At 47.4% G+C, this 25,940-nt stretch overlaps 5 protein-coding genes across 9 annotated transcripts; 2 read left to right on the top strand and 3 right to left on the bottom strand.

Annotated features, from left to right (window-relative positions):
* Window positions 1-56: 56 nt before the first annotated feature.
* chid1 (chitinase domain containing 1) lies at window positions 57-4,897 on the top strand. Its single transcript, XM_080001993.1, has 12 exons — window positions 57-322; window positions 1,832-1,975; window positions 2,178-2,310; window positions 2,552-2,596; window positions 2,724-2,830; window positions 3,012-3,073; window positions 3,177-3,266; window positions 3,376-3,477; window positions 3,642-3,791; window positions 3,898-3,978; window positions 4,069-4,111; window positions 4,197-4,897. The coding sequence occupies exons 1-12, from the start codon at window positions 110-112 to the stop codon at window positions 4,293-4,295; spliced, it is 1,269 nt and encodes a 422-aa protein (XP_079858119.1). The 5' UTR covers window positions 57-109; the 3' UTR covers window positions 4,296-4,897.
* A 20-nt stretch (window positions 4,898-4,917) lies between these two features.
* gatd1 (glutamine amidotransferase class 1 domain containing 1) lies at window positions 4,918-6,540 on the bottom strand. Its single transcript, XM_080001994.1, has 7 exons — window positions 6,382-6,540; window positions 6,050-6,126; window positions 5,816-5,921; window positions 5,618-5,725; window positions 5,433-5,524; window positions 5,223-5,316; window positions 4,918-5,116 (listed from the first exon to the last, which is right to left on the bottom strand). The coding sequence occupies exons 1-7, from the start codon at window positions 6,428-6,430 to the stop codon at window positions 5,001-5,003; spliced, it is 642 nt and encodes a 213-aa protein (XP_079858120.1). The 5' UTR covers window positions 6,431-6,540; the 3' UTR covers window positions 4,918-5,000.
* Window positions 6,541-6,638: 98 nt separating this feature from the next.
* On the bottom strand, window positions 6,639-12,638 carry cd151 (CD151 molecule). Of its 3 annotated transcripts, none has more exons than XM_080001784.1 (9): window positions 12,508-12,638; window positions 11,415-11,499; window positions 10,831-11,022; window positions 9,640-9,714; window positions 9,246-9,266; window positions 8,337-8,441; window positions 7,723-7,878; window positions 7,552-7,638; window positions 6,639-7,159 (listed from the first exon to the last, which is right to left on the bottom strand). In XM_080001784.1, the coding sequence occupies exons 2-9, from the start codon at window positions 11,496-11,498 to the stop codon at window positions 7,100-7,102; spliced, it is 780 nt and encodes a 259-aa protein (XP_079857910.1). In that variant the 5' UTR covers window position 11,499; window positions 12,508-12,638; the 3' UTR covers window positions 6,639-7,099. The 3 variants fall into 3 exon arrangements, with proteins under 3 accessions (XP_079857910.1, XP_079857911.1, XP_079857909.1); XM_080001785.1 differs by lacking the exon at window positions 12,508-12,638 and adding an exon at window positions 12,372-12,418; XM_080001783.1 differs by lacking the exons at window positions 11,415-11,499; window positions 12,508-12,638 and having other exon boundaries at window positions 10,831-11,386.
* A 556-nt stretch (window positions 12,639-13,194) lies between these two features.
* cracr2b (calcium release activated channel regulator 2B) lies at window positions 13,195-21,724 on the bottom strand (the record flags this gene model as incomplete). The annotated part of the gene is made up of 15 exons (XM_080002952.1): window positions 21,694-21,724; window positions 19,238-19,644; window positions 19,015-19,126; window positions 18,738-18,885; window positions 18,389-18,535; window positions 18,177-18,267; window positions 17,992-18,087; window positions 17,720-17,907; window positions 17,531-17,602; window positions 17,233-17,351; window positions 15,755-15,836; window positions 14,836-14,950; window positions 13,672-13,779; window positions 13,388-13,464; window positions 13,195-13,279 (listed from the first exon to the last, which is right to left on the bottom strand). The coding sequence occupies exons 2-15, from the start codon at window positions 19,640-19,642 to the stop codon at window positions 13,195-13,197; spliced, it is 1,845 nt and encodes a 614-aa protein (XP_079859078.1). The 5' UTR covers window positions 19,643-19,644; window positions 21,694-21,724.
* A 704-nt stretch (window positions 21,725-22,428) lies between these two features.
* On the top strand, window positions 22,429-25,860 carry tmem138 (transmembrane protein 138). Of its 3 annotated transcripts, XM_080003121.1 has the most exons (5): window positions 22,429-22,754; window positions 22,877-23,280; window positions 24,170-24,341; window positions 24,905-24,980; window positions 25,058-25,860. In XM_080003121.1, exons 2-5 carry the CDS (start codon window positions 23,153-23,155, stop codon window positions 25,168-25,170), a joined length of 489 nt encoding a protein of 162 aa, XP_079859247.1. In that variant the 5' UTR covers window positions 22,429-22,754; window positions 22,877-23,152; the 3' UTR covers window positions 25,171-25,860. The 3 variants fall into 3 exon arrangements, with proteins under 3 accessions (XP_079859247.1, XP_079859248.1, XP_079859249.1); XM_080003122.1 differs by having other exon boundaries at window positions 22,429-23,280; XM_080003123.1 differs by having other exon boundaries at window positions 24,905-25,114.
* Window positions 25,861-25,940: the final 80 nt, after the last annotated feature.

Genomic DNA, 25,940 nt, shown 5'->3' with positions numbered 1-25,940 from the left:
GACTTTTACTTTGAAAGCCGTGCCCAACCGGAAGCGGCAGTGCCCCGGCCAGGCGGACCCGCGTCAACCAAGCCGGTGTTTACACTCGCACCGTGAATGGCCGCGGAGCATGGTGCCCGCACCTCCGCCCCCGCTGTCCGGTGTTAGCAGACGACCAACGGGGAGACGGGAGCCCTCCCCTGCGCCGATCGCAGCGACCCGCACCGGCCACGTAGTCAGGATGAAGTCCGTCATCCTGGCGTACACCTTCTCGTCATGCCTGGTGGTCAGCGCCACTCTTTCCAAAACCGATGCCAAAAAGTCTCCCAAAACCGAGACCGAGGTGCGTTTAACTTATAGTTCCGTGCTAGCATTGCCTGCATACGTCCAGCACGTCGACGCCTCGTTGACAGCTTGGGCACCTGAACGTATGACCAGCGTCAGGACGTGGGTCACATTTAAAGTGGTAATCCATAAGATTATTGAGTCAAGGGGTTCCGCAGTTGACGTTCTCCTGAGCTGGCACTTTGCAAGAGTCAGACGCTCTGTGTATTTAAGCTCTGCCCGTGCTGCGATTCATCTTGTTTTCATTGTTGGTGGCGGAGTCCGCCTTTCCTGGCAGGTGCAAACTGTCTATTGATTAACATTAACAAAAGTGTATGAATGAGCGTTTATTTAAAAAAAACAAAAAACATATCCCCACCACTTCAAGTGACCACGAAAAAAAGATTTTGTGGGTCAGAAGAAGGAAAAGTTTCAAGAAAAGAAAGTGACCGTCTTTAAGGGCAACGACGAGGGCAAACCTGGATGTTTAAGAAGAATTTAAGTTGCACTTTTCGATTGGAATCCTGGGACCTGTGGTGCAATCCACCAGACGCGGACGGTCTTGTCGATCGCCGCTCTCAAGGCTTTATCACCACCTGGAATGAGTGGTTTCCATCCTCATCAGAGTTTATGTTACAATAAACTGGTCCCGGTCCACGTGTCCCGGGAGATTTTAATTTCCCAGACAAACCAGAGAGATTCTGGTCAAATATTATGTGTTTATTGAGCTTAAAACTATTGATAAGCAGGTTATATGGAGTGACATCATCGAGGTATGTAGAAAAATAATATTTTTTATTTAATATTAAAAATAAGAAGTCCCGTAAGTTAACTCCTTTTTAAAAATAAAAAAATAAATATTACGTATATTAATACTTGAAATCAAATAATTTCCATTCGTGAACAATAAGTAGCAAGTGCAGATACTTTAATTAAAATTAAAATTTCATTTGTTCATGGAAAACACAAAAATAAATTTGGTCACTAGGTCTAAATAAGTAACGTTTTTGGTGTTTGTCTGGACATCATATCATATTTTACACAATTTATATTTACCATCTGCTTTGGGTCGGAACTTAAATATCCCAAAAAAACACCATACTATGGATGTATGCGTCCCAACGACACATTATCTTCCTGTTTCTCCTCAGACCTGTAGACGCTGACGCTCCGTGTGTTTACTGCGTTTACAAGCGCAACCTGTCCGCGGGGGCGGGGCTTTGCTCTATATCGACAAACGTGATTGGTCAGAGGTGAAGCTTGCAGATCAGCTTTAGACCGTCCAATCTGATTGGCTTTCCCTCGCAACTTGCAGAGCGCAGAAATGAACAGATCTGCAGACTTTTTTTTTTTTTTTTTAAATCAAAACGATCCACTCAAAACAAATTCAAATTGTGCTCGGAGGGAATTATATCACCGGACATTAAGACCGGAGAGATATGTCAGACTTTCCCGGTCAAAAAGCGGCGGATAACGGAAACTGATCCTCGTCTGTGAGCGCATAACTAAGATGCTTCCGTTCCCACAGGCGGCACCGGCAGAGCTGTCGGTGCTGGACAGAGGCCTCGTTGTGTCCGACCCACAGTGGCGAGATATCGTGAAGGACGAGAAGAGATACAGCTCCCGGCTGAAACGGTCGTTTCAAGGACCAGTGCTGGGATACATCACTCCTGTAGGTCTGACGCCGAGTTGGCAGTGCCTACACACACACACACACACACACACACACACACACACACACACACACACACACACACACACACACACACACACACACACACACACACACACACACACACACACACACACACACACCGCTCGCTACTCGACCCGCGTTGAACTTGACATCCGCTCCATCTCTTTCCTGCCCGCAGTGGAATTCTCACGGCTACGACGTCGCTAAAATATTCGGTTCAAAGCTGACGTCGGTGTCTCCAGTGTGGCTCCAGGTGCGCCGGCGGGGCCAGGAGAGCTTCGACGTCACGGGACTGCACGACCACGACCCAGGTGAACGCATCGCATTCACATTGAGGTCGGGTAGCCCAGTTTAGAGAAAGTGAAAGTCCCGCCGCGCTTCGCCCGCGCACCGCCTCAGCAGTTTTTCACGCGTCTGTCGTTACCGCTTCGGGTCGGCGCCGATGAGCAGATCCGGATGTGTGGCTCAAAATACCGAGGAGAGCGTTTGCATTTCTGAACCTCGGAGTCCCCATATCCGCGTTTGAGTACATTGACGTCTCCCTCTTTTCAGGGTGGGTAAAAGCTGTCAGGAAATCCAACAGAAAAGTCCGGATGGGTGAGCAAATATTTTATTTGAGCTCAAATCCACTCCGTTGTGGTTATTCTGGTCTGGTTGTTTTGGGCTGAGCTCGGAATCTCCTCTGCCGCCGCTCAGGTGTAATTGTTCCTCTGCTTGCTCTCAGTTCCTCGTCTGCTGCTGGATGGGTGGTCGTACCAGGACTACATGAGTGTTCTGGAGAGCGAGGATGAAATTGAGGAGCTGGCCAGCGAGCTGGTGGACGTTGCAAAGGTGTGTTTGTTTTTCGGTCATTGTTTCTTGTGTTTTTTCCCTGCTTTGTTTAGACAAAACCAAAGGACCCGCGGGCCAGCACATCAGCACAGTTATAGACCCGATCCTGGTACTGGTGCGTCCCTACTGACGCTACTCTCCAGTCTCTGTTATGTTCATTGAATAAGAGTTGATCTTGCAGACAGAAGACTTTGACGGTTTTACATTGGAGCTGTGGAGCCAACTGGGAGGGAACAAAAGAAAGTGAGTTCAGATGGGGTGTTAACCCCGTCGTGTTGAAACGCTAATTGGAACGCGGACCTCTGTGATGATGTCACTCACGCCAAGTCCATCCTTCTGCGCGCAGGGAGTTGGTCCACTTGGTCAAACACATATGTGAGGCACTGAAGGACAAACGACTGGACTGTTTCCTCGTCATCCCCCCCGCCGTTACAAGGCAGGCTCAACTAAACTTTTACGGAATGCCTTAAAATGAATGGAGAGTTTGACTTATTTTTGTGATTTTCGCTGTTTCACTGACAATAACACCTTGGTACCGTGAGCAGCGCGGGGCAGCCTGGCATGTTCGGTAGAGAAGAGTTTGAGCAGTTGGCGCCGGTGGTGGATGGATTCAGTCTCATGACGTACGACTACTCCACCGCTGCAAGGTGAGAGAGGCAGCTCCAGTCGCTGGAGATGTGACGTGTGATGTGCACAGCTTGAAGTGTGCAGCTTATGTGCGTGGTGTTGTGGCCTTTGAATTGACTCAGCCCTCGCTCATATTGGGGTTTTTTTTTTTTTGTTTTTTTTTTCCTCAATGAACTGTTTGAAGACCAGGCCCCAGTTCCCCTCTGTCCTGGGTGAGAGAGTGCGTTCTCCAACTGTCGCCCAAAAGCCAGTGGAGGCACAAAATCCTGGTCGGGCTCAACCTGTACGGCATGGATTTCTCCAGCCAGGGAGCGGAGCCTGTCTTGGGGGGCAGGTAAGTTGATTATGTGAATACCAACCATGAATAATGAAACGTAATCAATTAAGGTAATACATTTCTCTTCACCCTGCTCTCCGTTTATGTCTCTAACCCGACGCAGATACATTGAGATTTTGCGCGACGTCAGGCCCAAACTCATCTGGGATGAGTATAGTGCAGAGCATCACTTCAGTTATAAGAGGTAATGAACACATCATTTTTAAATCTGATTTTAAAGCTCTCATCTGCAGCTGTCGTTGGTCTACATTCAACTCCTTTCCTCTCTGTCTAGGAATAACGGAGTTAAACATGTCGTTTACTACCCGACCCTAAAGGTAGGAATCCTGTATTTAAAATGCAACCTTTCAAAAGCTTATTTTTATAACTGTGAAATGAGATTGTTTTCCTATTCTTTTCCAGTCTCTCTCCTTGAGGATGGCTTTAGCCACAGAACTGGGAACGGGAATTTCCATGTGGGAATTAGGACAAGGACTTGACTATTTCTATGATCTCCTATGAGGGGAAAAATAACATCAGTAAAACCTTTTTGGTTTGGAAATCAGCACCTGGAATTACAAATATCATCTGTGTTTAATCAAGACATGGACATTTTATATGGCGCAATTTTTATCTGGCCCCCGAAGCGACTCAACCGTTATCTAAAACCAGCCGTCGATACAAATGTTAGTTAATGTCCAACTTGCTTCTGTTGGCCTTGACGGGGGCCAGAGCTGGAGGATTCTGCCAAAAGCCCCTAGAGCATGTAGAAGTTACTTTTATCTAATAATAATAATAATAATAATACATTTGCATCAATTTGAGATAATTGGTTGATTCCATTTCTTTAACTGGACTATGGACAATTGTCGCAAATAAATAAGCAAGTTCATCATGTGTGCATGAAATGGTACAGATTACTTTTTTCTACCTTTCGAATGTTCGGCTGGTTGGTTGTTCTCTGGATAAAAGTTCTGTCGTATTTGGTTTTTGCTTTCTGTGAATGTCTTGCCCTCCATTTTCATCACAATCTTCCATGTTTTTGTTTTTCTAATTTTTGTTCAGCATGTCAAATGGGAATTTTATTTGGCCAGAAACTGGGACTAAATAAATGAAAGTTCAGGCTTTGTCTTCCTAGATAATGGCATCACACATTCCTCATTGCACATATAATATAAACGTAGAAGTTGATTTAACGTGCAGGCAATATAAACTTTTCGTTAGTTTTTATTTGCTGTTACAGAGCAAGATCAGGTTATTTACAGCGATTGAAGTTGACTGTATATTTTGACCCGTTATCAGGTGTCTGTCTATGACCACGTGCCGTGCGTCCTCTTGACTCGCTGAAAAGCACAAAGGAGAGTTCTGTATTTGTTTTTGGCTCAGCGATAACGCACATTTTCCTATTATTTCATAGTTATTCAACAGTGAAAAGGCAGGTACCCATACCTGTATATGATCCACCGCTGTCTTTCACAAAGTCTTCCACTATCAAGGGGAGGTTTGCAAAGTCTGGTTTCCGCACCAGCTCAAATACTGACGGCTTTAAGCAAAGAAAAAGACCCTTACTACGCAGCGCTTCAGACGGAATAACATCATTTGAGTGAGAGAGACTGTTTATAAACAGATATCTGGACCGTATCTACTCCAGACACAAACCCCCGTTAGACTGAAGCCGCTGAAGATCCACTTCTGTCCCTCTGTGGCGCAACACAACGCTGACACGCCTTGTCCCACCGCACACACCGGCTCTGCGCAGAGAGGAGAAAATAAAAACACTCATGTCAGTGTTGTTCACTCACAATCTTTCTTTTTAATGCGGCTTCACCGCGTTCTAAACCCACTCTGTTGGGAGATGAAGTGCGTGAGGATGCGGTGCAGCGAGCCGCTGTGCGCCAGGTCCTTCGGCGCCCCCGGACAGTCGGCGATGAGCAGCGCTTGATATCGGGCACCTGCAACGGATCGTCGGGACACGCGTCAGTGTCCGTCCGTCGCGTTTTGCTGCACGTCGGACGGACACTGCCGTTCTGGCGCCGCCTCACCGTCTATGGACTCCAGCTTCGCCGGCGTGGCGTAGGGCTTCACGCCGAAGTCCTGCACCCACCGGGCCGTGCTCTCGTCCACGCCCGCGAAGTCGATGCGCCTCCCCTGCGGCGGAGAAACGACAAGATGCTCATCGCACCGAGCGCTTAAAAAAAAAAAAAGAAAATAAAATTTAAAAAATTAAAACGTCTGCTCAAGCGGCTGCAACCGTCGAGGCGCGGGGCGGGGCTCACCCCGGGCGTCGCCGTCTGCAGGTTGAACACCGGGCTGCACAGGCTGAAGCACTGATGGAATGACTTTGCTGAGACCCCTAAAAACAACAAAAAACATGAAAAGGGTTTAAGGAATGAATGGGAAGACAGTGGAACCACACACTTCCAGGTGAATGCAGAGTGTGTGTGTGTGTGTGTGTGTGTGGTGCAGTGGAGCTCTAAACAGCTGGACCATGTTGGAAACATACACCTTCAAAGTAAAAGACGCTGCAACAGGTCCAGTCAAACCCACGAACTGAGAGTTTCCTGCTCATCGTTTAACTTCCGGCGGGAGGTAAAAAGACTCAACTCACCTTGAGGGACCGCACTCGCCACTATCAAGCACGCTGGCTTCGCAGACATTTTACGGGGGTTTATCGTGGGACAATGAGGTAAAAAAAATATATCTATATATATTTATGATTTGATATTGACGTTGACTAAACCGGCGTCGTTCTTCCGCTCGAACCGTGGAGCGCCGTGGACAGGAAATGCCGCTGGGTGGCGTCCGACCACAACATCCGGTGGGGTGGCGTCCTTCAAAGTAAAAGCGGGCGACGACAACAAGGGAGGCGGGAAAGGCTTTGTTTTTATTCTGCTGCGTTTATTACACGGAAACGAACACGTGCTCCGAGCCGGCGCGGTGGTAAATGGTGTTGGCCAAAAAAAAGAAACGCAAGACACTCCAAGAAAATGTGACTCAATTACAGAATAGTTTTTGCAAACAAAGGTTTTGACCCTTTCCCCTCATTTGGCCATTAGTCAAGCTTTAGAATAAAAACACAAACAAACAGGACGCGTGCGTTGGAATAAAACACAGATATAATACAAAGTGCTGCTGCCCGGCAGCATGACAGCATAAACTATATCTTCTGAAAAGGATACCTTCATACAATCAACTTTATAAACTTCTTCATAAAAATAAACTTCATACAATTATGTGTTAAGAGACAATTTAAAATAAATCATTTTCACATCCAAAGCATTTTTTTTTTTTTCCGCCTCGAAAGAATGGGAAAATAACAGCCCAGCTCAGTAAGGCTCTTCTTTCAGGCTCCGGTAAAGGCAGCAGGTGAACATCATCCCCACAAACTGAAACAGAAAGACAAGATGCATCTGTCATGGCAGCGGGGCCCTGCATTCAGCGCTTTGCCATAGAAATAATCAAACTATCAAGGACGTGCACGCATGCTATCACGATAGGAAATGGATGTTTTAAACATTTCGGATTCTGGACCTCTCTCAACCTTCATCTGTTTATTAACTTTATAACCGAGCCTCGTACGTGCCTTTTTCTCATATGACGAAACACACACGTCAGATGTTTTCCACTTGGGATCTTAATCGTTTTCCACCCCCTCGACTCTCCGTCATGTCTCATCAGATTCCGTGCAATACTGTTTTTTGATTTTGTTTTTGGACCCTTTCCCCATCTGCACACGCGTCTCAAAATGGCGTTGAAAACCCAATGAATGGGATTGTACCTGGAGGAAGGCGATGCCAACGCCCACTGCACCAAGAATATGCAACTGACTCAGGATAAACTCCTCCAGTTTCATGATGCAGCCTCCCTGGGAACATAGAAGTGAATCAGATCAACTCACTTCCACGATCTAACGACGTAAGGAATGATCCGAGCGGACGACAAGCCGCACCTCCAGCTTGTAGATGTTGGAGGGATGGTCCCGGAGGCCACAGCGCTCGCTGGGCGTCTTGCAGCAGCTGTCCGGAACCAGCCTGTCGTTGTCCGCTGCCTGGATCCAGACGCTGTCCGACCAGTCTGAGGAGCCGTTGCTGCCGCAGCATTTAAACTGAGGAACAGCACAAATGATGGAATTCGATCATTTTACCGCCATAATTAAGAGATACGATCACTTAATCATACAAACGCTCAGTTTACAGAATGAGTATGAAATTGGCTATAAGCAGAATTAAAGTGTTAACAACCTTTAAGACAAGGGATTTACTTATGATTTCCTTAAGATTTTGAAGAGTTGTCTGGGACTTGCAAATCCTAGATAAGATAAATCCTGAATGACAGTACACTCCTGTCATTGGCAGTGGTTTGGTCCGAGATGGTCAGAATATCAGATAAACTTGATTTTATTATTATTGATATTATATGTTGAGTCCTGGCTCCTATAGTGTGAGCTAGAATCCCAAGATGTGTGATCACCGCACAGGTAAATTCTACATTGTGCGCACTAGGATTGGGGGGGGGCGCTCTTTAAATGTGTGATGCTGTCTTCTGAAGTGTCATTGCCCACACCTCCTGCTGCAGCCGGTCCACAGCCTGCGTGACGCCGTCCTCCCCTGGCTGCTGGTACTTGTGCTGCATGGTAACTTTCAGGTTGGTTTGCAGCTCCTCGTCCAGCTGTACCGCGGGAGCAGAACAGAGTTTGAGTGACAGCTCCCGAAGGGATTTGTCACCTGCCCTGACATGAGTTTCTTTTAGACACTGTCCATTCATAAATATAGCACCTGGTCGAGTTTCCTTCCACTGCTGTAACATTCCACTACAGCGCTCCAGTGAGCACAATACACACAGCATACGTGCAGATATGGAGGCAAAGATCACCTGTCTGACCTGCACATTATTGAAATATCTTCACCATGTGATAAGAAATACAATACAACAGGGATTTATTTAATGGGAAAGATGGCCTTTAAGATCGAACTGCAGACAGCGAATGGGAGCTTATGCACAACAAGCTACTTATTTGACTACTTGGTTTGTATATGGACGTATGGAGATGTTCCTTCAGCGCTGTTATTTACCACACTCATGTCTATGGCCCATTACCTACTAGTCAAGCTAGATATTTTTCTATATACATTTGTGTGTGTGTGTATGCACACACACACACACACACACACACACACACACACACACACACACACACACACACACACACACACACACACACACAAGCCCCCTCAGACTACACGGAGTCATATCCAGACCTGATGCGACAGACATGGGGCGTCAGAGAAACAATAATTTAACCCTGTGTGGTGTGACAGGGTGAGACCGCCGACACAGTGTCTGCTCGGGACACATATAGCGTGTCTGCGACCAAGACGTCTGGTCTGACTGGTGTGTCGCCTAAAATGGCAAAACGAGGTGTGTAGTCTGAGGGGGCTTGAGGTTGGAAACATGGAAGTGGCAGAAGATTACCTGGTAGCAGAAAGGGAAACACTGGAGCAAGAAAAGGGGGAAGAAAGAGAGGTGTGAAAAGGACGAAAAGGACGAAAATAACGGACAAATGAAGAGCGTGCACACAGGGCAAAACAAAGACGTACAGTAAATAACGAGCTTACAGGGAAAAGGTATTTAAAATGGTAGTTCATTATTATGGAACGATGGAAACACACAATGTACAGTATTAGTTGATAAAGGCCACAAGCAGAATGAAGAGTAGGTGTGGGAGAGGAAGTGACGGGAGAAGCAAAAAAAAAAAAAAAAAAAGCCAGAAGCAGGCAATGATTGTGTATGGAGGGCTTATAGGCCGATTTAATATCTGCCACTGTCTCATCGAATGACTTGATTTGTTTGTGGTACAAAGTTTTACCTGTTGATAATTGACGTAGGCCAGAACACCGGCAACGACTTCCAGCAGAAAAATACACAACAGTAAGATGAAATACTGTAGTGGAGACATAGAAAGTTCATTAAAACAAGGAAACACTTCTCGGTTGAATCCTAGAAAATTACCAAAATGTTTTGTTGTCATACTGCTATTCAATGCAAGGCCAAAATGTAAGAAGGCATTTTTGAAAACATTCCTATTTAACAGATGTCGCGTTGAATATGAACAAATAAATATTGTCATTAAGTGCTTGTGATTGCCTCCATGATTTATTCCGCCCCCTGCTCCCACTCTGGGGACCAGGCACGGGCTTGTGATGCCTGTCGTTCCTCCAGCATGAGTCAGCCTCTAAATCTGAACTCTTCCCGTCTGCATTACTAGTCTGTTGTATCTGACGTGCTGGTGTCGTTCTGGGGCGATGAGCAGCGTCGTGCACACGCAAAGAAAATGCACGGCTCAGGTTGCAAGAGCAACAGGGATTAAAGAAGGTCAGCCCAGAATGAACCTTTAATACATACGCACCCAAGCAGGGCTGTGTTTATACAGAGAAAAAGCCCTTTTCCGTTGGACCCTTTTTTCTTTTTTTTTTTTGCTGGAATGAAGCCAGTTAATTCATTAATTCATCTGTATCTGCACAGACCATAACGGTTTTATTTGTTTTAGCAGAATAGAAGTCAGCATTTCCTTTAGACGAGGAAGAGTTGTTGGCTTGCTGTCAAATATTTTAATGACAGTATAACCGCTAAAAAGTTGACACCACATAATGAAATCTATGAAAAATAAATGGATAAACAGCAAATTGTGGTCGAAATTTTAGACCATAAACCATATTATGATACGATATATGGTTTACGGTCTAATACTGGTGTCAAGAGCAGAGTAGAGATAGAGGGAGGTAGTGAAAAGCAGAGGTAGAGTAGAGGGAGACTGAGTAGAGGGAGGTAGAGTAGAGCGGGGCAGAGCAGAGAAGAAGTAGAGTAGAGGTAGAGCAGAGTAGAGCAAAGTAGGGGTAGAGCAGAAAGAGTAGAGTTGAGGTAGAGCAGAGGTAGAGTAGCATAGAGCAGAGTCGGGGTAGAGTAGAGGCAGAGTTGAGGTAGAGTAGTGGTAGAGCAGAGTAGGTGTGGAGTAGAGGGAGGCAGAGTAGAGGTGGAGCAGCAGCATGTGTCCGCTCACCACGATCAGCAGACTTCTCATTTCCTTCAGCGTTGCGCAGCATCCGATCATCCCCGTCACCACGACGATGGCTCCGGCAGCGATGAGGGTGTAGGCGGAGGCGGAGTAGTAGCTGGAGTTGAGCAAACTGATGTAGTCGCTCTTCTCCACCAGCGTCCACACTCCCACCGCCAGAACAGCCCCACCCGCCAGCTGACGGGACACAGCGTGAGATTCGAAGCAGGTGATCAGCTCGTAACGCAGAGCGGCTCCGGGCGGAGCCCCCAGGGGACACGCCCCAGGGGACACGCCCCAGGGGACACACCTCAGCGTCCCCCAGCTCACGCAATCACACCAACATTCTAAGATTGATTCATCTAACTTCTGAGACCAAAAGAAGCGCCAGCTTGAAAATAACTTCCTGATGCGTACCTCCAACTCTGAGCTCAGAGTGTAAACACTGCGCTCGGTCTCATGACTGAACATTAAGAATGTGTTCATAAGTCTGAGTGAAACAGAAAGTAATTGTACAAATTAGAAGTGTGTCATTAAACGTGCTGGACAACAGACTGGATGCATGTGTAGCTTTCGCCTGATGAACTTACCCAGAAAAGAACATTGAAAACAAACAGGAGGTATTTCAGACAAATGGTCCCGCACGTGTTTGTTTTTTCTTGCTGCGCGTCCATTCTGAAAAGACAAATTTGCACTGTTTTCACGCCGTGACACCGCGTATAAAGCTACTAAAAGCACAGAAGAACAGAAAATGTCCCCCCCCTCCCCCGCCGAGAGAAAATCAAATGAATACGCGAAGCTCCCGCAGTGCGCCGTATCTCTCGACGCCGCGGTGGGATCACAGATTACGGTCGCACGACTCCCACCCCCGCTGGGGCGGGAAGGTAATACTGTCACCGCTCCGGGAGTCACGCTGCCGGGTCCCCCGCCGCCCGCCAGGCGCGCCCGAGGAAGTGTTTGACGCGATGGTGCCGGGAACGGGCGCCAAGCTTTTTCTCCAAAACGGTCAATTATGCCTCGATGAGCCCTCGAAACAGATGCGTGGAAACAGGGTTAACCACAGTACAGCGCTGGCTGGGTAAGACGGAGCGCTGCAGAGGGGCTCCCGGCGACGTAAAACATGCCGTGGGCGGTAGAATGCTTGACTTGTCTCAGGTGTCCGACGGGAGACGGATATAAATGTCTTCCATAACTCAACCTGCGTCCTTGCACCACGGCACCACATCGCAGATCATATGATTTGTCTTCTCTGCCGTTTTTTTGGGTATTTTGTCAACAGTCTAATTCCTTCACACCCCCCGCCCCCCTCAAATTCCTCACTCTCCTTTTCTCGTTCCTCTGCTTTGACTCTGAATATCTATATCTATATGGTGTCGAGACCGTGAACGTCTCTGTTTCGGGGGGTATCAAAAAAAAAAAAAAAGAGGTAAAGTTGTATTGGGAGCAGAGGAATCTTATCAAACAACATATTTAATCCAGTCAACATGTTCCAGACGCCAAGACATTTTCCATATTCCATAATCTTCGGTCGGCGTGGGAGTCCTCACCCTCAAACAACCCCCCCTTGTCCTCATTCATACCCACACTGTTATTTTTAGACCATTGTGTCAGGAGCATAAAACCAACTAAAGAATCCCCCCCCACAGTCCCGTCCCGTGTCCCTGTGGGGTGAACGTGTCCTACCTGCCTGAAGGACGCGGGTTCGGGGGGGGGGACGGGGGTCTTCCTCCTTTCCAGCGTAATCCCAAGCCGCCCGCGCTGCTCTCAGAAGGTTGAGGGGAACAGTGAGCGCTCTGGAGCTCCGTCGTCTGCTCTGGGAGGCTCCCGCTGCACCGCACACACGCGCACGCGCGCACGCGCGCACGCACGCACGCACGCACGCACGCACGCACGCACGCACGCACGCACGCACACACACACGCACACGCACACGCACACGCACACGCACACGCACACGCACACGCACACGCACACGCACACGCACACACACACACACACACACACACACACACACACACACACACACACACAGAGAGAGCACGGCTGCCTCCAGCTGGCGGCCGAGGGGGGGGGTCGGCGTCACACACTTAAAAACGACCGCACACACCGGGCGCTTCTGTGAAGGCATTTTTTAATACAGGACGACGGTTAAAGAAAAGTATCCTTCGCTGGGACAGTACCGGCGCCAGAAACAGACAGAACACTGAGTTTGCGTCTGCTCTGTGAATCAAAACGGGTCAAACAGCCAGCGGTCAGAGTTTGAATACAGTCATTTGGGGATCGTTTCACCATTTTCACACCCGTTGCAGGCGAACCCCGGTGAACAAAACGTAATCCCCCCCCCTGACACAAGAGCACCCCCCACCCCCTCTATTTGCAGCAGCTCCTCCTAGCGGAGTCGTCCGTCAGCAGCAGCGTGTCCAGACACTGCCGGTCTTCCTGAGACGCCAGCATCCTAAGAGGAGAGGAACAGTGCGTCCTTAACAACACGTCTGACGACAGGCGCTCACGTGTTGATGGGGGCAACGGGGGCGGGGGGGGGGGGGGGGGGGGGCGTGAATACCCAGCCAACTCCAGCATCAGCTCCTCCATGTTGTATCCCGTCTTGGCGCTGCACTCGTAGAACACCGCCTCGTGCTGCTGCGGGTCACGGCACAAACATTTTTCATGATTCAAAGCGGACTGTGACGAGCGCACCAAGAGGGTTTGATTAAAGACATCCATGGGCAGGTCATGTTGTGCTTACGTTACGGTTGAACTACTGTCACCAAAGGACTTACCAAAACGTTCTGGAAAAAAACGTTATTTACCCAGCCGGAGGCTCTGAGTGCGTGTGCGGGCTGGTACCTGCGCCAGACTCTGGCCCGCGCCGGTCGTCACCTCCCTGCCCCGCGTGTCGGGCGCGTCCACCTTGTTTCCCAGCAGCATCAGCACCGCTCCGTCAGCCTTCCTCTCCTGCGGCAGACTGACGACGCGTCACAACACGCTCTGGCGACGGACGCTTTCCGCCGCGAATATGAGGCCTTGCTGCCCCGCAAGGGGAAGTTTAAAACAACGCACGGATGAATGTTTTCACCACATAATTACAGGAACAACAACCGTTGGTTCATAGATAAGATCATGACGGGAGTCAATAAAATCCCTCATGACAAGAGAGGTAGGGCTCGAGAAGGGCTGGGAGATTTATCAATATAATATCAATATTGTGATCTGAGACAAGATATGATGAAGTAGTTAAATGTTGTTTTTAAGGAGCATTACAGAAGGTCATGCACTTTTGTTTTTGTTTTGTTCTTTATAGACTGTTCTAATCAATGACGATAATATCAACATTACTTATGATTGTCCCTCTAATATTTCTAGTCTGTAAATATATATTGTCAAATTAGTGATATTAAGATATTCATCCAAAAAATTAATGCAATATAAGATAGGCTAAGATAAGATAAAGCTTTATTAGTTCCACACCGGGGAAATTTACAACTATATACTGTTTATACATATTTGATTTTGTCTTCATATTCCAGCCATACAGTCGGGGCAAAAAAGTTGCAAGAGGACAGTGAAGTGGAGCAGCGATGGAGGCTGTTTCACTTTCCCCACATTCTTGGCTTTGAGTTTTGTCATTTCTCATTTTTACATCGAGAATGAACATTTTCCTCTGAATTTGATCCATCCCATACAGCCCCTATGAGCGGTGGGCAGCCACAGTGCAGCCCGCGGGGACCAACCCCAGCTCTTTGTACGGTGCCTTGGTCAGGGGCCCCGACGGGAGTATCAACCCCCCTAACATGCATGTCTTTGACGGTGGGAGGAAACGCTTTAAACCCAGAAAAATAAAACCCAGACTTGTGCTGTGTAACAACTGACTGTGTCTATAAAGATAAGTCCAACTCAAAAAGTCATTCAAGCTAAAAAAACAAACAAAAAAAAAACAAAAAACCCATAATCCAAATAGTTTCTCTCAGATCAATACCCTAAAAGGAAGCGCTTCCTGCGGGTCTCACTGACCTGCACGCAGTCCATCCACTCCCTGACGCCGGTGAAGGAGGAGGAGCTCGTGACGTCGTACAGGACGAGGATTCCGTCTGCCTTGCGGTAATACTGCTGCGTGATGCTGCGGAACCTGGTGAGCGGAGGTGGGACACCCCGAGGCCACGGAAACATGTTTTTCCATGAACACAGATCTGATGTATTGACATTCGAGGTTTTGCAGGGTTTGTCAATGACGGTTTGTTTTTTTTCGCCCTATTTTTGAGGTTTGAGGCTGGTGTCCCGAAAACAAAACACTGCGCTATTTGGATCACCCTCACGTCACCCTACGTCCTGTAGCGTCCTCTTCCCTCATCCAGACCGGTTCATCACAGCTCCAGTGGTTTTAAACTTCTTGTTATTGCGCTCAAAGTCTAAATAAGCATTTTCAGGTGTTACTCTATTTCTTTATTGCCGGTGATTCATGAAGGTCGGCAGACTTAAACTTATTGCATTTGTGTACTCTGGAATCTTCCTCGAGTTGACGCACGGCTTGGCTGTTTGCTGTGTCACCTTATATTTACAGTACATCCCAGTGAAACAGGAAGTCCTGGATGACTACTGGAACTAAGGGGACTCAGGTAAACTTAAAAAAAAAAAAAAAAAAAAAAGTAAATTATACAGTAAATGGGATGATACTTATACATCATACCACGCCTGACGTAGTGGCACCAACGATTGTGACACTCATTCATTTTGCTTAAATTAAAGGTTCAATTTACCGCATATTTTCATTGAACTGAGTATCAATCTTTTTAGGGGGCAAATAATTCCGAAAGACACTGCATTTGCATGATTCCTTTCTTATATTCCGATGGACTTTTCGAATATATTACAAAATATACAATTTAAAAAAAGGATAATTTTCCAAAATAAATGTGGGTGTTGTGCTGCAAACCTCTCCTGTCCTGCGGTGTCCCAGAGCTGAAGAACCACCGAGGTGGAGCCCAGAGTGATGTTCTTCATCTGGTAGTCTATACCTGGAACAGACCATTCAGTCACTCCAGCGGGGATTCATGTACGTGCATGTATGTAGGGGGTGTTGGATAAGATAAATATATTTGAACCTGGTCCCTGGACGTCGCTTACCCACAGTGGAGCACATGGTGTTGGAGAACCGTCCCGTGCAGTAGTGATGGATGAAGGACGTCTTTCCCACCCCGGAGTTTCCCAGAAACACAACCTTGAAGACTCGCTGAGGATTAACTACTCTGCTCTGGAGAAGAAGAAGAAAAAAAAAAAAGTTTTTCATTCATCTAAATATTTTCGAAAGCACAAAACATTACCATAAAACAAATTTAGTTGTTTTCTTATGGTTTAACCAAATACATATTTATTTAAACCAATATTTGCATCATTCTCTCTCGCCAGGTGGTTGTTGGACTGGGTGCGGGGCTGCTTATTGTATATTTATTGTCAATATTTACCTGAATTTTGGCCTGTGCTCCAGTTTTGCCGCTGAAACCTCCTGCTGGAAGGTGTCTCTTGGGCTGGTTCGACGCCGCCTCTGGCTGCTGCTCAGGCTGACTGGACGTACTCAGCTGTCTTTTAAGTTAACGGGACACGGAATTAGTCCCTTAAGTCAACTTCCAGCAGCGTTTTAAACACCGTATGCATCCTAACACGTGATTGGGTTCCACACACCTTTCAATTGGCTTGTCTTGCAGTATGTAGTTACCTATCAAAGAGCCCTTCTTCTGCAAAGTCTTTGAAATACTAGGATTCTGTAAAGGTTTTTTCAAAGAGTGAGGCAGAAAGAAATGTTTAAAATAGATAGAAAATGTTTAAATAGAAAATAAAATAACTGTATGTATGTGCTTCGATCAGGTGGTATATTTAAGTTTGATAAATGTATCTTGGCATCGTCCCCTTTTCCTAGCATAATATACAGTTAGAATGTATGTCATGTTATTTGTATGTAATAAACAACAACTCACACAGCAGATTCATTTATTGAAGTACAAAGTACTTTGACATTGTACTCATTAATGCAAAATTTAACAAACTGAATAGTGGAATCCATTGCGTTGCGTTCATTCTGTGAGGTTTGTTCTTTAGAACTCTCGAGTGGAACAGGGATTAAGTATTACTGCTTCTTGTTCTGTGCGGCACAATAAATAGGATTTTTTTTCCAGATGAATAAAGCTGCACATCTCTAGTGAACACGCACCACAGGACCGCGGAGCCCAACCATCACATCACCTGGGAACAGCAGAAATGACCCAAACCCGACAAACAGCGGCCAGACAGATAAACGCTGCCACGGCTCCCAGCGAAACCTGATCGGCAGAAATACATTTTCTGTCCACACAGTTCAGGTGCCATCCCGCCGGAATACCTATCTTAGAAGGGGTAAAAAAGAGTGTGTCCAGGGGCCGCAGGGGGGTCCGCAGGGATACGGAGTCTTGGAGAGAGGGGGGTACACAGAAGTGTGACTAACCCTCTTCTGGGACTGGTGAGCGTCTTTCTCATCTCGAAGCCTTTTGTTCATGTCCCTGAACGGAGGAGAGAGAACCGTCTTTGAAAAGCAGGACGTGGAGACCCGGGGTCACAGTGGGCTGTGCGGCTCATGACACGTACAGTTAAATGTGCGCGCTAGATACAGAATTGGGATATTCCTTTTTTTTTTTTTTATATAAATCTTGCCATATAAATCTTTCGGTTCTGCACCCACCTTAAAAGTTCCAGTTGCCTTAGCAGACTATCCTTCTCTTTCTGGATGTTTCTTGACACCTTCAGCACATTTCTAAACCGGAAAAGGGAAAACACACAAAGAGTCGTCATGAAGCCAGATGTGCTCCATGCCGGTAGCCTGGCGTAACGACGGCATTAATCCAACCATCTGCCCGGAGTGACTGCCTACCTCTGTCTGTTTGTTTGCTCCTGCTCGGCGTCGAAGTGGATGAGATTGAGTTTGTCCCGGGCGTCGCACAGCTCCGCCTGGCTGCTCTCCAGCTGCTCCTGGAGCTGCAGGGTGAAGCTCTGCAGCTTCTGGTTCTGCTCCTTCACATCCAGGTGCTCGCAGCTCAGGAGCCGGATCCTCGTCTCCAGCTGAGGGCAAACAGACACCACAGGCTTCCTTCACTAAAGCGCCGGACCACCTGGTGACGGTGCTCGTCTTGATGGGGCGCCTACTGTTCTCTGATTGGCCAGCGAGCTTTCCAGCTCCTGCTCCCGAGTCTTCAGCTCGTCCTGAAGCTGCTGCGCTCGTTCCCGCTGTTTAACACTATCCTGGATGGAGTAATGACATCATTGGATATGATGATATTTATGTGATGATGACTTCAACGCTGTGTTTAAATGACACAGTGGGTTTATACCTCTGCCTGCTGCTTCTCTCTCTCCTCTCTCAGCTGACTTTCCATTTCTTCATAAATGGATCGAACAACCCGATCGTGTTCGCTCTCCCGTCTGAAACGAGCAAACCGCACATTTGATACGGGTCAGATTCTAATGGAAGCCTCTGCGGGACCGTAATTTGCGCGTGCCACTGATTGAGAGGCACAAAAAGCGAGGAGGAAGTGGTGTGAACCTGCGCAGGGCCTGTTCCAGGGTGTCTCTTTCCTTGAAAGAGTCCTGGAGGTTTGACACCGCGTGGACCAGGACGTCCTCCAGGACTTTCACAAACTCTGGTCTGTCTCTCTGGAGCCCACACCATAAGGAACAAACCTCCCACGGACTGACACACAGCACACCACACAACACAACACAACACACCACACACACACACCACAGCACACAGATGCATGGAATCAATCCACTGAACTCGTATGAAGATTTGCAGATGCTGAAATAATTTTAAAAAGCCCTGGAGATTTTTCTCACAGTGGAATATTAATATGAGGCTTAGCTCTATCTCACGATCGGAGGACGCTTCTTACTCTTTGAGGAGTTTGTCGGATCCCAACTCCGTCAGTAGGGTCAGAAACCTGGCCGTGCTCGGGTCCTGGCTCCAGCCTCCAGGGTCCTCATGTTCCTCTGCGCCCCCTGGACTCTGCTCTGAAGACTCATCCAGACCCATCATCTCCCCTGACGGAAGAGAACGACAGGGATTGACAAACAAACCTCCATCCTGCTCACGGCAGCGTCAGGACAATCTGTTCTCGAGGAACTCTGCGCGAGAAGCAGATTTAACCATTGGAACGTGACCCAACGCACCAAGCCCCGAGTTAAATTCGACAGGGGTGAGGAATCCGTTGCTCTCTCGGTCCAGACTCTCAAACACGGCCTCCAGTTGTTCCGGAGACAGAGGCAACTCATCTTCTAATCTCTTTACCAAAAAGAAACAAGATTAAAAATCAACAGATTAATAGTAAAATCATTCTAAAATTACCTTTTTTTTTTTTTTTTTGTATCGTTTTACTTTCCACCTTCTTCCTACCTGCATGTCTCTCTTGGTGATGAATCCTTTCCCCTCTTTATCACACAGCACAAACAGCTCTCTGGCCTTGTCCATAGTTTCTGCCTGCGGAGATCCCAGGGTCGTGTCCTTGGTGCTGGGCGAGGTCATTGGGCCAAGACCTATGCCCGGTCCGGGGCTGCCAGCGGGTACTGTCCCCAGCCTGGGGCTCCCTGCGGGGACTGTCCCCAGCCTGGGGCTCCCTGCGGGGACTCTCCCCAGTCTGGGGCTCCCTGCGGGGCCTCTCCCCGGCCTGGGGCTCCCTGCGGAGCCTCTCCCCGGCCTGGGGCTCCCTACGGGGACTCTCCTGTGCCTGGGGCTCCACGAAGACCCCTCACCACTGCCATGGCCCTCCAAAACCTCTGCATCGTTTAGCCAGTTAGACATTACTGCAAAGAGGCAGAAATCAGGGCTTTGGTGTCCAACTGAAGGTTGTCTGGCAAGCAACGTAAGAAAAGGTACTCATACCTATAGTAAAGTAAAAGTATAAACACCCTAAGAAAACATTACTCTGACCAAAGTAAAAGTCCTCCAATCCAAATTCTACTCAAGTATAAAAAGTTAAAGTATACGTTTATGTGTGAGGACATAAACCTCTAAGCGTCAAATGCTGAGGTTTGAGTTTCTGTTGGTTTAATGGTTTCCTATTTAGCTACTGAAACGTAAAAGGTAACCCATTTATATTGGAAAAAAAACAAAAAAAAACTGTAGCACTTGTTTGAATAAGTATTTTAGAGGCAATAAAAAGTACCTGCAGATGCATAAAATAAAACAATAGTATGATATTTGTTTTTAAATAAGTGGATCAAAGCAGAGAGTTCCATCAAAAGGAAAAGCTCAAGTGTACTGAAGGATGGTACTAAGTACTGCTTTCCACTCCTGTCTGTTAGTTTGGGATTTGACGTTACACCCACTGCTTTCACCTGACGTGCATGGAAAGTGCTTCAATGTTTAATTAAGCATTAGGCCACGTTATTCAAGTTATCCATTACCAGTGAAAACTCCAATGCCAGCAAACCAATATTAACTTGTAATGTCATGGAAAACTGATCAATTTCTCAAAGAAGTAAATCAATTCAACCAATTCACAGACAACCTTAACCTTCTGCATTAATACTCTGTGAGATCAGCGACAGCTCCTCCTTTGTCAAACACAAGGTGTGCTGTGACTTTAAACACTATCTACAGCTGCCGTGAACAGATAACCTGAAACCACACAACTCCTGTAGGACTCCAGAGAAGACTCATTGACATTCCTGGAGTTTTGTGACGGGTTTTTCCGGGACATCCAGACGCGTACAGCTGGGATCAGATGCTGTTTGACTTTCACGGACAGAGGCTCTGACTGTGTTGTCATGCAGCGGCTCTACCAGGATGTAAACAGTCAAAAGAAACAGGATTGTGTCGTGTGAGGAGCACTGCGGTTGCATTCTGGGAGGGGAGGGCGGCCAGACAGCCATGGGAGCTTTCCCATGCAAATAACACATTTGCAATGGTTTGCATTGGTATAATAGTCTAATTGCAAGCAATCTTGCTCGAGGATATGTGGAAGCCGTGTTGTGTTTGGGTGATTTTTCGATGTACGATAAATAGAGGCGAAGCAGGAGCTGTTTACATTGTTGTTCCCATTGTTAAAAATAATCCGGAGACCAATGCACAGGTTATGTTTAAGGTAAATGGTAGCAATGCACATGGTCGGTAGATAGATAGATAGATAGATAGATAGATAGATAGATAGATCATTTCCCCTGTGCTGTATATGTCGTCTTCCTCTTGTGAAATCATCCATGTTGAACAGATGGACCCAAATTTACTTTCTACATAACAGAAGGTTTGCACGGCAGGGCAGGTTCCCAGAGAGCAAACAGTCACACTCCCAGGCCTGACCCACCACACAACACCACCACCACCACTTCAGCAGGATCCTGGTGCAAAGGTGCAGGTACCCAGAGAGCAAACAGTCACACGGGTCCGACTCCCAGGCCTGACACGCCACAACACACCACCACCACGTCCACCACTTCAGCAGGATCCTGGTGCAAAGGTGCAGGTTCCTCTGACAAAGCGGCCGGCGAAGCAAACACGGTCAACACGACGAGCTCCTTCAGCCTGAAGGGACGTTTCCAAGGTCGGCCACTGCCACAGAACACGCTGCTAAACCCCACGCGTGACTAGAAAACAACTCGTATGCGTGAGAGAAACACACGCTTGGTCCATAAATCAGGTAAAAGGGAATAACTTGGGTGTAAACAACATCACTCAGCGGAAAGTGACGAAACGTCGCTGTCATTAGTTTTCAGGACGCAATGATACAACCAACGCTTCACGTTCCCTCAGAACACTCCCATGAGCGGGCTGACTTAGAACACGTTCAAATTCAACACGGGTTTATCCGCACAATGTTGTTTTATCGCCTGGAAATAACTTGACGCACTCACCTGCACCGCGCAGCGCTCAGGTGTGTGCGCCCCGCACCCTTCGGCAGGAGCGGTACCTGCTGCGGCCGCTGGGCGGCGCTGGACCGCACCGTCACATACCGAAAAGGTCAGTGTAGCGCGCACACTCAAATCTGCGCACAAGGCCTTTCTAATGACTTTATTTAGATTTTCTTTTGCAACTAAATAATAATAATAATAATTATAATAATATAGTTATAATTATATATTAAATCATAAAAATGATAGCAATGCATATAATAAATCATAAGAATAAGAATAATAATTATATTATTTCAACTGTAACTATTATCAATATATTGGTATAATAATAATTATTATTCTTAACATTTCAATATATTTTATCGTCATCATTTTATTATTGAATGTATTAATCTATGTGTTTTATTTTACTCATTGGCGCATTTCATGCAATCGAAGGGCAATGAACAAGAAACAGGGAAAAACAAGAAAGTTCGTAGATTTTAATTTTTTGACATCTTAATATTTCATAACCATTCGATCTTGAACTTGACCTTGAAGAAGACAAAAATATGTATGAACCAATTATTCATTTAACCCTTTTTCAAACGTTCAAACGTGTTTAGCTTGCGCATGATTAGGAGACGTACGGTAAGGCGCGTTGCCATGGAAATGCTATACCGCTATCCGTGCTAGCCGTTAGCTGTTAGCCGTTAGCCGTTAGCTGCAGGGGCTGAGGCTGAGGCTGAGGCTGAGGCAGGGGCAGGGGCAGGGGCAGGGTCCAGCTGCTCGGTTCGGTGTTTTTTTTCCCCCCCCACCGCATTTATTCGATCAAACCGTTCCACACCGGTTCACCCGCGTCACGCCGCCTGCCTGGACGCCGGGGAGCGGGGCGGGACCGGCGGGGAACGTAGGAGACACGGTCCGACGCGAGGAGTTCGGACGTGAAAGCTCCTCCCGTTGGAGGAAAGGAGGCGGAGTGGGAGGGTTCGGTCCCGGGTTCGTACGTCCGCTGAACTGACTTTGACCCCCGTAATCCCCCTCCCGACCTCCCCGCGGCCGTCTGGACCCAACGGCTTTAGGTTCGTTCCAGCCGCAGGCACGTTCCAGCCGCCGGTTGGAGCACCGGGCGGAGGGCGGTGCGGGACCGGGCGGATGCGGTTGTTATTGTTGTTATTTTCACTCGTTGTTGTGCATTTTACAGGGACGGGGCCAGGGCCTACGGGGCCTTCGGTTTGTTGCCAGGAGACCGATGGACCGAATGTAGACCGGCCTCTTATCCGGGAAGAACCACCTGAACGAGGGTCAACGGGGTTGGGGCTGCACCGCTCGGATCCCAACACGGCCGTCGGGGAAGGGACACACCGGAGCCTCCCCCCAACATGTAGGGTCTCTGCGGCCGAAGGGTTGATTTCCAGACCGGTGTCCGCCCCAGTCACAGTCGCGGCGGGGGAGGGACACGGACACGGACCGGGGGAAGATGCTCCAGACCAGCAGCTACTCCCTGGTGCTGCTGATCCAGCTCACCCTGCTGGCCTACGACCTGTTCGTCAACTCCTTCAGTGAGCTGCTGCGGGGGGCGTCCGTCATCCAGCTAGTGCTCTTCATGTAGGTCCCTTGTGCTTTCACGTTATTATTATTATTATTATTATTATTATTATTGTTATTATGATTCATTTACATAAGTTTAAAAGTCAAGGATGCACCATGTAATGCATTGCACTGACTGTTAATAACAACAGCGCTATCCTGTATTATTACCCCCTTGGGATCCATAAAGTGTTATCTTATCTTCTGGCACTTGATAATCCCATTATCCCAAATAGACTGAAGTATATTTAGCAGAGTTATAAATGGCAAGTGCACGGTTTCATAATAATACCAAGGGGTGTCAGGACAGCGCTGGTGTTGATTAGGTTCTGTGCCTTGTCTTGTATTATCCACGAGGCACCAGACTTCAGGTGCTGTGGGAAAACGACATGTTTTTTTTGGGACTGAGAGTCAGGTTGTGCTTATCCGGCAGCGGGTGTAAATAGTGCAAACAACCAACTGTTTTAGGACGGTCAACATTGCTCCACATACATTTTCTTTGCACAAAGGGTTGGGTCCATGCGGTAAAATAAGGTATTGAGATTAAAGATTCGGCCCTAACATCGAAACACATCATGTCGGGCGGACTACTCCACAGTCCCGGGGGACTCTGTCAGGCAATGAAAAGTTGGAGGTGATGTGTGTGTTTGAGGTTACGCTTGATATGTACTGTGTATTACAGCACAAAAAAAACTTTTGTCTTCAGTTTTGCCTTGTAACCGCTTGTTACTGTAAAGTTAGAAAATACGGTTCACATGGAAATAAACTGTGAGCTCTGATCTGGCCCAGGCCCACTGGACACAGCAGGAACAGAGCTGCCGCCCACGGAAATGGAACGACCACAACGCCGTCGTCTTGTGTTTTAAATACGCACCGGGAATAATATGGAATGAATTGTGTTTTTCAGCATCCAGGACATCGCCATCCTGTTCAACGTGATCATCATTCTACTGATGATGTTCAACACCTACGTGTTCCAGGTGGGGCTGGTGTCCCTACTGCTGGAGCGCTTCCGGGCTCTGCTGGTGTTCTCTGCGCTCTACCTGACGCTCAGCATCTGCTTCCACTGCTGGGTCCTGGTACGACCGCACTCACGCCCAAGAGGAGTGAAACCCATTCGCCTTTTCTGTTTCCCTCCTCTGAATCCTGAAGCGATACTTTAAAACCGCACCGCAGAGCAGGTGTTCTCGACCGATCTACGTCGAGGACCCAGTCGTTAAGTCAAAACCCAAATGTTAAGCCACAGTGCTTTCAGTTGCATTTAATGTGTAAAGTTAAGAGTGCATGAAGTGACGATCTGATTTAATTTGACACCGGCCGTATGATGTGATCGGTGGAACGTTGGTGATGTGCCATGACAGCACACGCTTCGGTTCGAAACAGTGTTTCAATACAAAAGCATGAAATATGTTCATACACTTTTGAATAAGTGGACATGTACACCCTGCGGTCCAGTCGAAAAGGAACCGCGACCCAGTTTTGGATCGGTACCCACCACTTGACTCACTCTGCCATAGGCCTTAGAGCAAATAGTTTCTGTAATACTGATCATCTGATGTTGGAGCATGTGTCTGCAACACAGTGTTGTTCAGAGTCAGGTGTGTGCAGTAAGTCCAATAAGAGTCCTTTCTGTATTCCGCAGAACTTAAGGTGGCAGGACTCAAACCTCTTTGTGTGGACGGACAGCCTTCTATCCCTGTTTGTTTTCCAGAGAGCAGGTCTGGTTTATTATTCCACACGCTCCATGCTTTCGTTTTAGTTTAGTTCTCCCACTGACGGAGCTTTGTGTCCGCAGCTGCGGTGTTGTATTATTACCAGTACAAACGCACGGCAGAGTACCTGGGAGACCCGAGGCTCTACGAGGACTCCCTGTGGCTGCGGGAGGCCTTCGCTAAAGCTCGCCAGTGAGGACGGGAACGTCGCAAGGACCCGCCCGGAGGCTCAGAGGAAACCGGACGTCACGGCCGGTTGGGTCGGAGCGGGACATATCAAAACAGTTTTGCCTTCCACAGCATCACACCGGTGCTGCTGGGGATCCTGTCACGGGACCGAGGATGAGAGGAAGCCCCGGCAGGTTCGTCGTCTGACTGTAGCCAAGCACTCAAGTCAAACTGTTTACAGGCGTCCAATGATCAGACCAGTGTGTGTGGGATTTTATTCATAAGGATTGTGTCTTTAAATCCACACGGTCCTTTGTCAGTCAATTTAAAGGGCGATTTCAACATGCTGACAGTGGATAAAAAGGAAGGTCCTGGATGGTGAACCATGTTCGAAATACATTTTTATTTTTGATAATCCGATTGAATTTCTATCAAATTTTCTTCTATTGGTTGATTTTTTCACAAAAGCAGAGGACATGTCCACGTTGCCATATGTACGATAATGTTTTGTTTACAGGGTGCCAATGCAAATTCTGATGTAAGATGTTATTTCTTTCTATATTTGTATTGTGCTCTACTGCTCTTAACCAAATAAACATTTCTTAGTCGCGCTGTTGTAATCCTTAACTAGCATGCTAACTGGACGTCCGGGAGACACACTGTGCTATTATTGACCAAATGATTAGTGTCAGACTGAGGTTGTAGAGCCAAAAATAGCTCCTCCTGTATGAAATTACACAAGACTAATTTTGCTTACTGGCCAACGGGACACAAGCCCATGCTTTCACGTTCTCTTGT

Source organism: Zeus faber (assembly GCF_960531495.2).
Source record: "Zeus faber genome assembly, chromosome: 6".
NCBI classification, from domain to species: Eukaryota; Metazoa; Chordata; class Actinopteri; order Zeiformes; family Zeidae; genus Zeus; species Zeus faber.
Note: the sequence above shows the minus strand (reverse complement) of the source record. Positions and strands in the feature narration are given on the sequence as shown.

What these genes read in the sequence shown, in the direction of transcription:
- cd151 (XM_080001783.1), bottom strand. Translation starts at nt 11,310, where the DNA reads ATGAACACATTCTTAATGTTCAGTCATGAGACCGAGCGCAGTGTTTAC. An exon ending in GTTTCCCTTTCTGCTACCAG is followed by an intron (nt 8,442 to 9,245) that starts GTAATCTTCTGC and finishes CCCGCGGTACAG; the next exon opens with CTGGACGAGGAGCTGCAAAC. An exon ending in TTGGCATCGCCTTCCTCCAG is followed by an intron (nt 7,160 to 7,551) that starts GTACAATCCCAT and finishes TTTCTGTTTCAG; the next exon opens with TTTGTGGGGATGATGTTCAC.
- chid1 (XM_080001993.1), top strand. Translation starts at nt 110, where the DNA reads ATGGTGCCCGCACCTCCGCCCCCGCTGTCCGGTGTTAGCAGACGACCA. An exon ending in CTCCCAAAACCGAGACCGAG is followed by an intron (nt 323 to 1,831) that starts GTGCGTTTAACT and finishes CCGTTCCCACAG; the next exon opens with GCGGCACCGGCAGAGCTGTC. An exon ending in CATCACTTCAGTTATAAGAG is followed by an intron (nt 3,979 to 4,068) that starts GTAATGAACACA and finishes CTCTCTGTCTAG; the next exon opens with GAATAACGGAGTTAAACATG.
- gatd1 (XM_080001994.1), bottom strand. Translation starts at nt 6,430, where the DNA reads ATGTCTGCGAAGCCAGCGTGCTTGATAGTGGCGAGTGCGGTCCCTCAA. An exon ending in GCACTTCATCTCCCAACAGA is followed by an intron (nt 5,525 to 5,617) that starts GTGGGTTTAGAA and finishes CTCTCTGCGCAG; the next exon opens with AGCCGGTGTGTGCGGTGGGA. An exon ending in CAGCGGTGGATCATATACAG is followed by an intron (nt 5,117 to 5,222) that starts GTATGGGTACCT and finishes TGTGCTTTTCAG; the next exon opens with CGAGTCAAGAGGACGCACGG.
- tmem138 (XM_080003121.1), top strand. Translation starts at nt 23,153, where the DNA reads ATGCTCCAGACCAGCAGCTACTCCCTGGTGCTGCTGATCCAGCTCACC. An exon ending in ATCCAGCTAGTGCTCTTCAT is followed by an intron (nt 23,281 to 24,169) that starts GTAGGTCCCTTG and finishes TGTGTTTTTCAG; the next exon opens with CATCCAGGACATCGCCATCC. An exon ending in GCTTCCACTGCTGGGTCCTG is followed by an intron (nt 24,342 to 24,904) that starts GTACGACCGCAC and finishes TGTATTCCGCAG; the next exon opens with AACTTAAGGTGGCAGGACTC.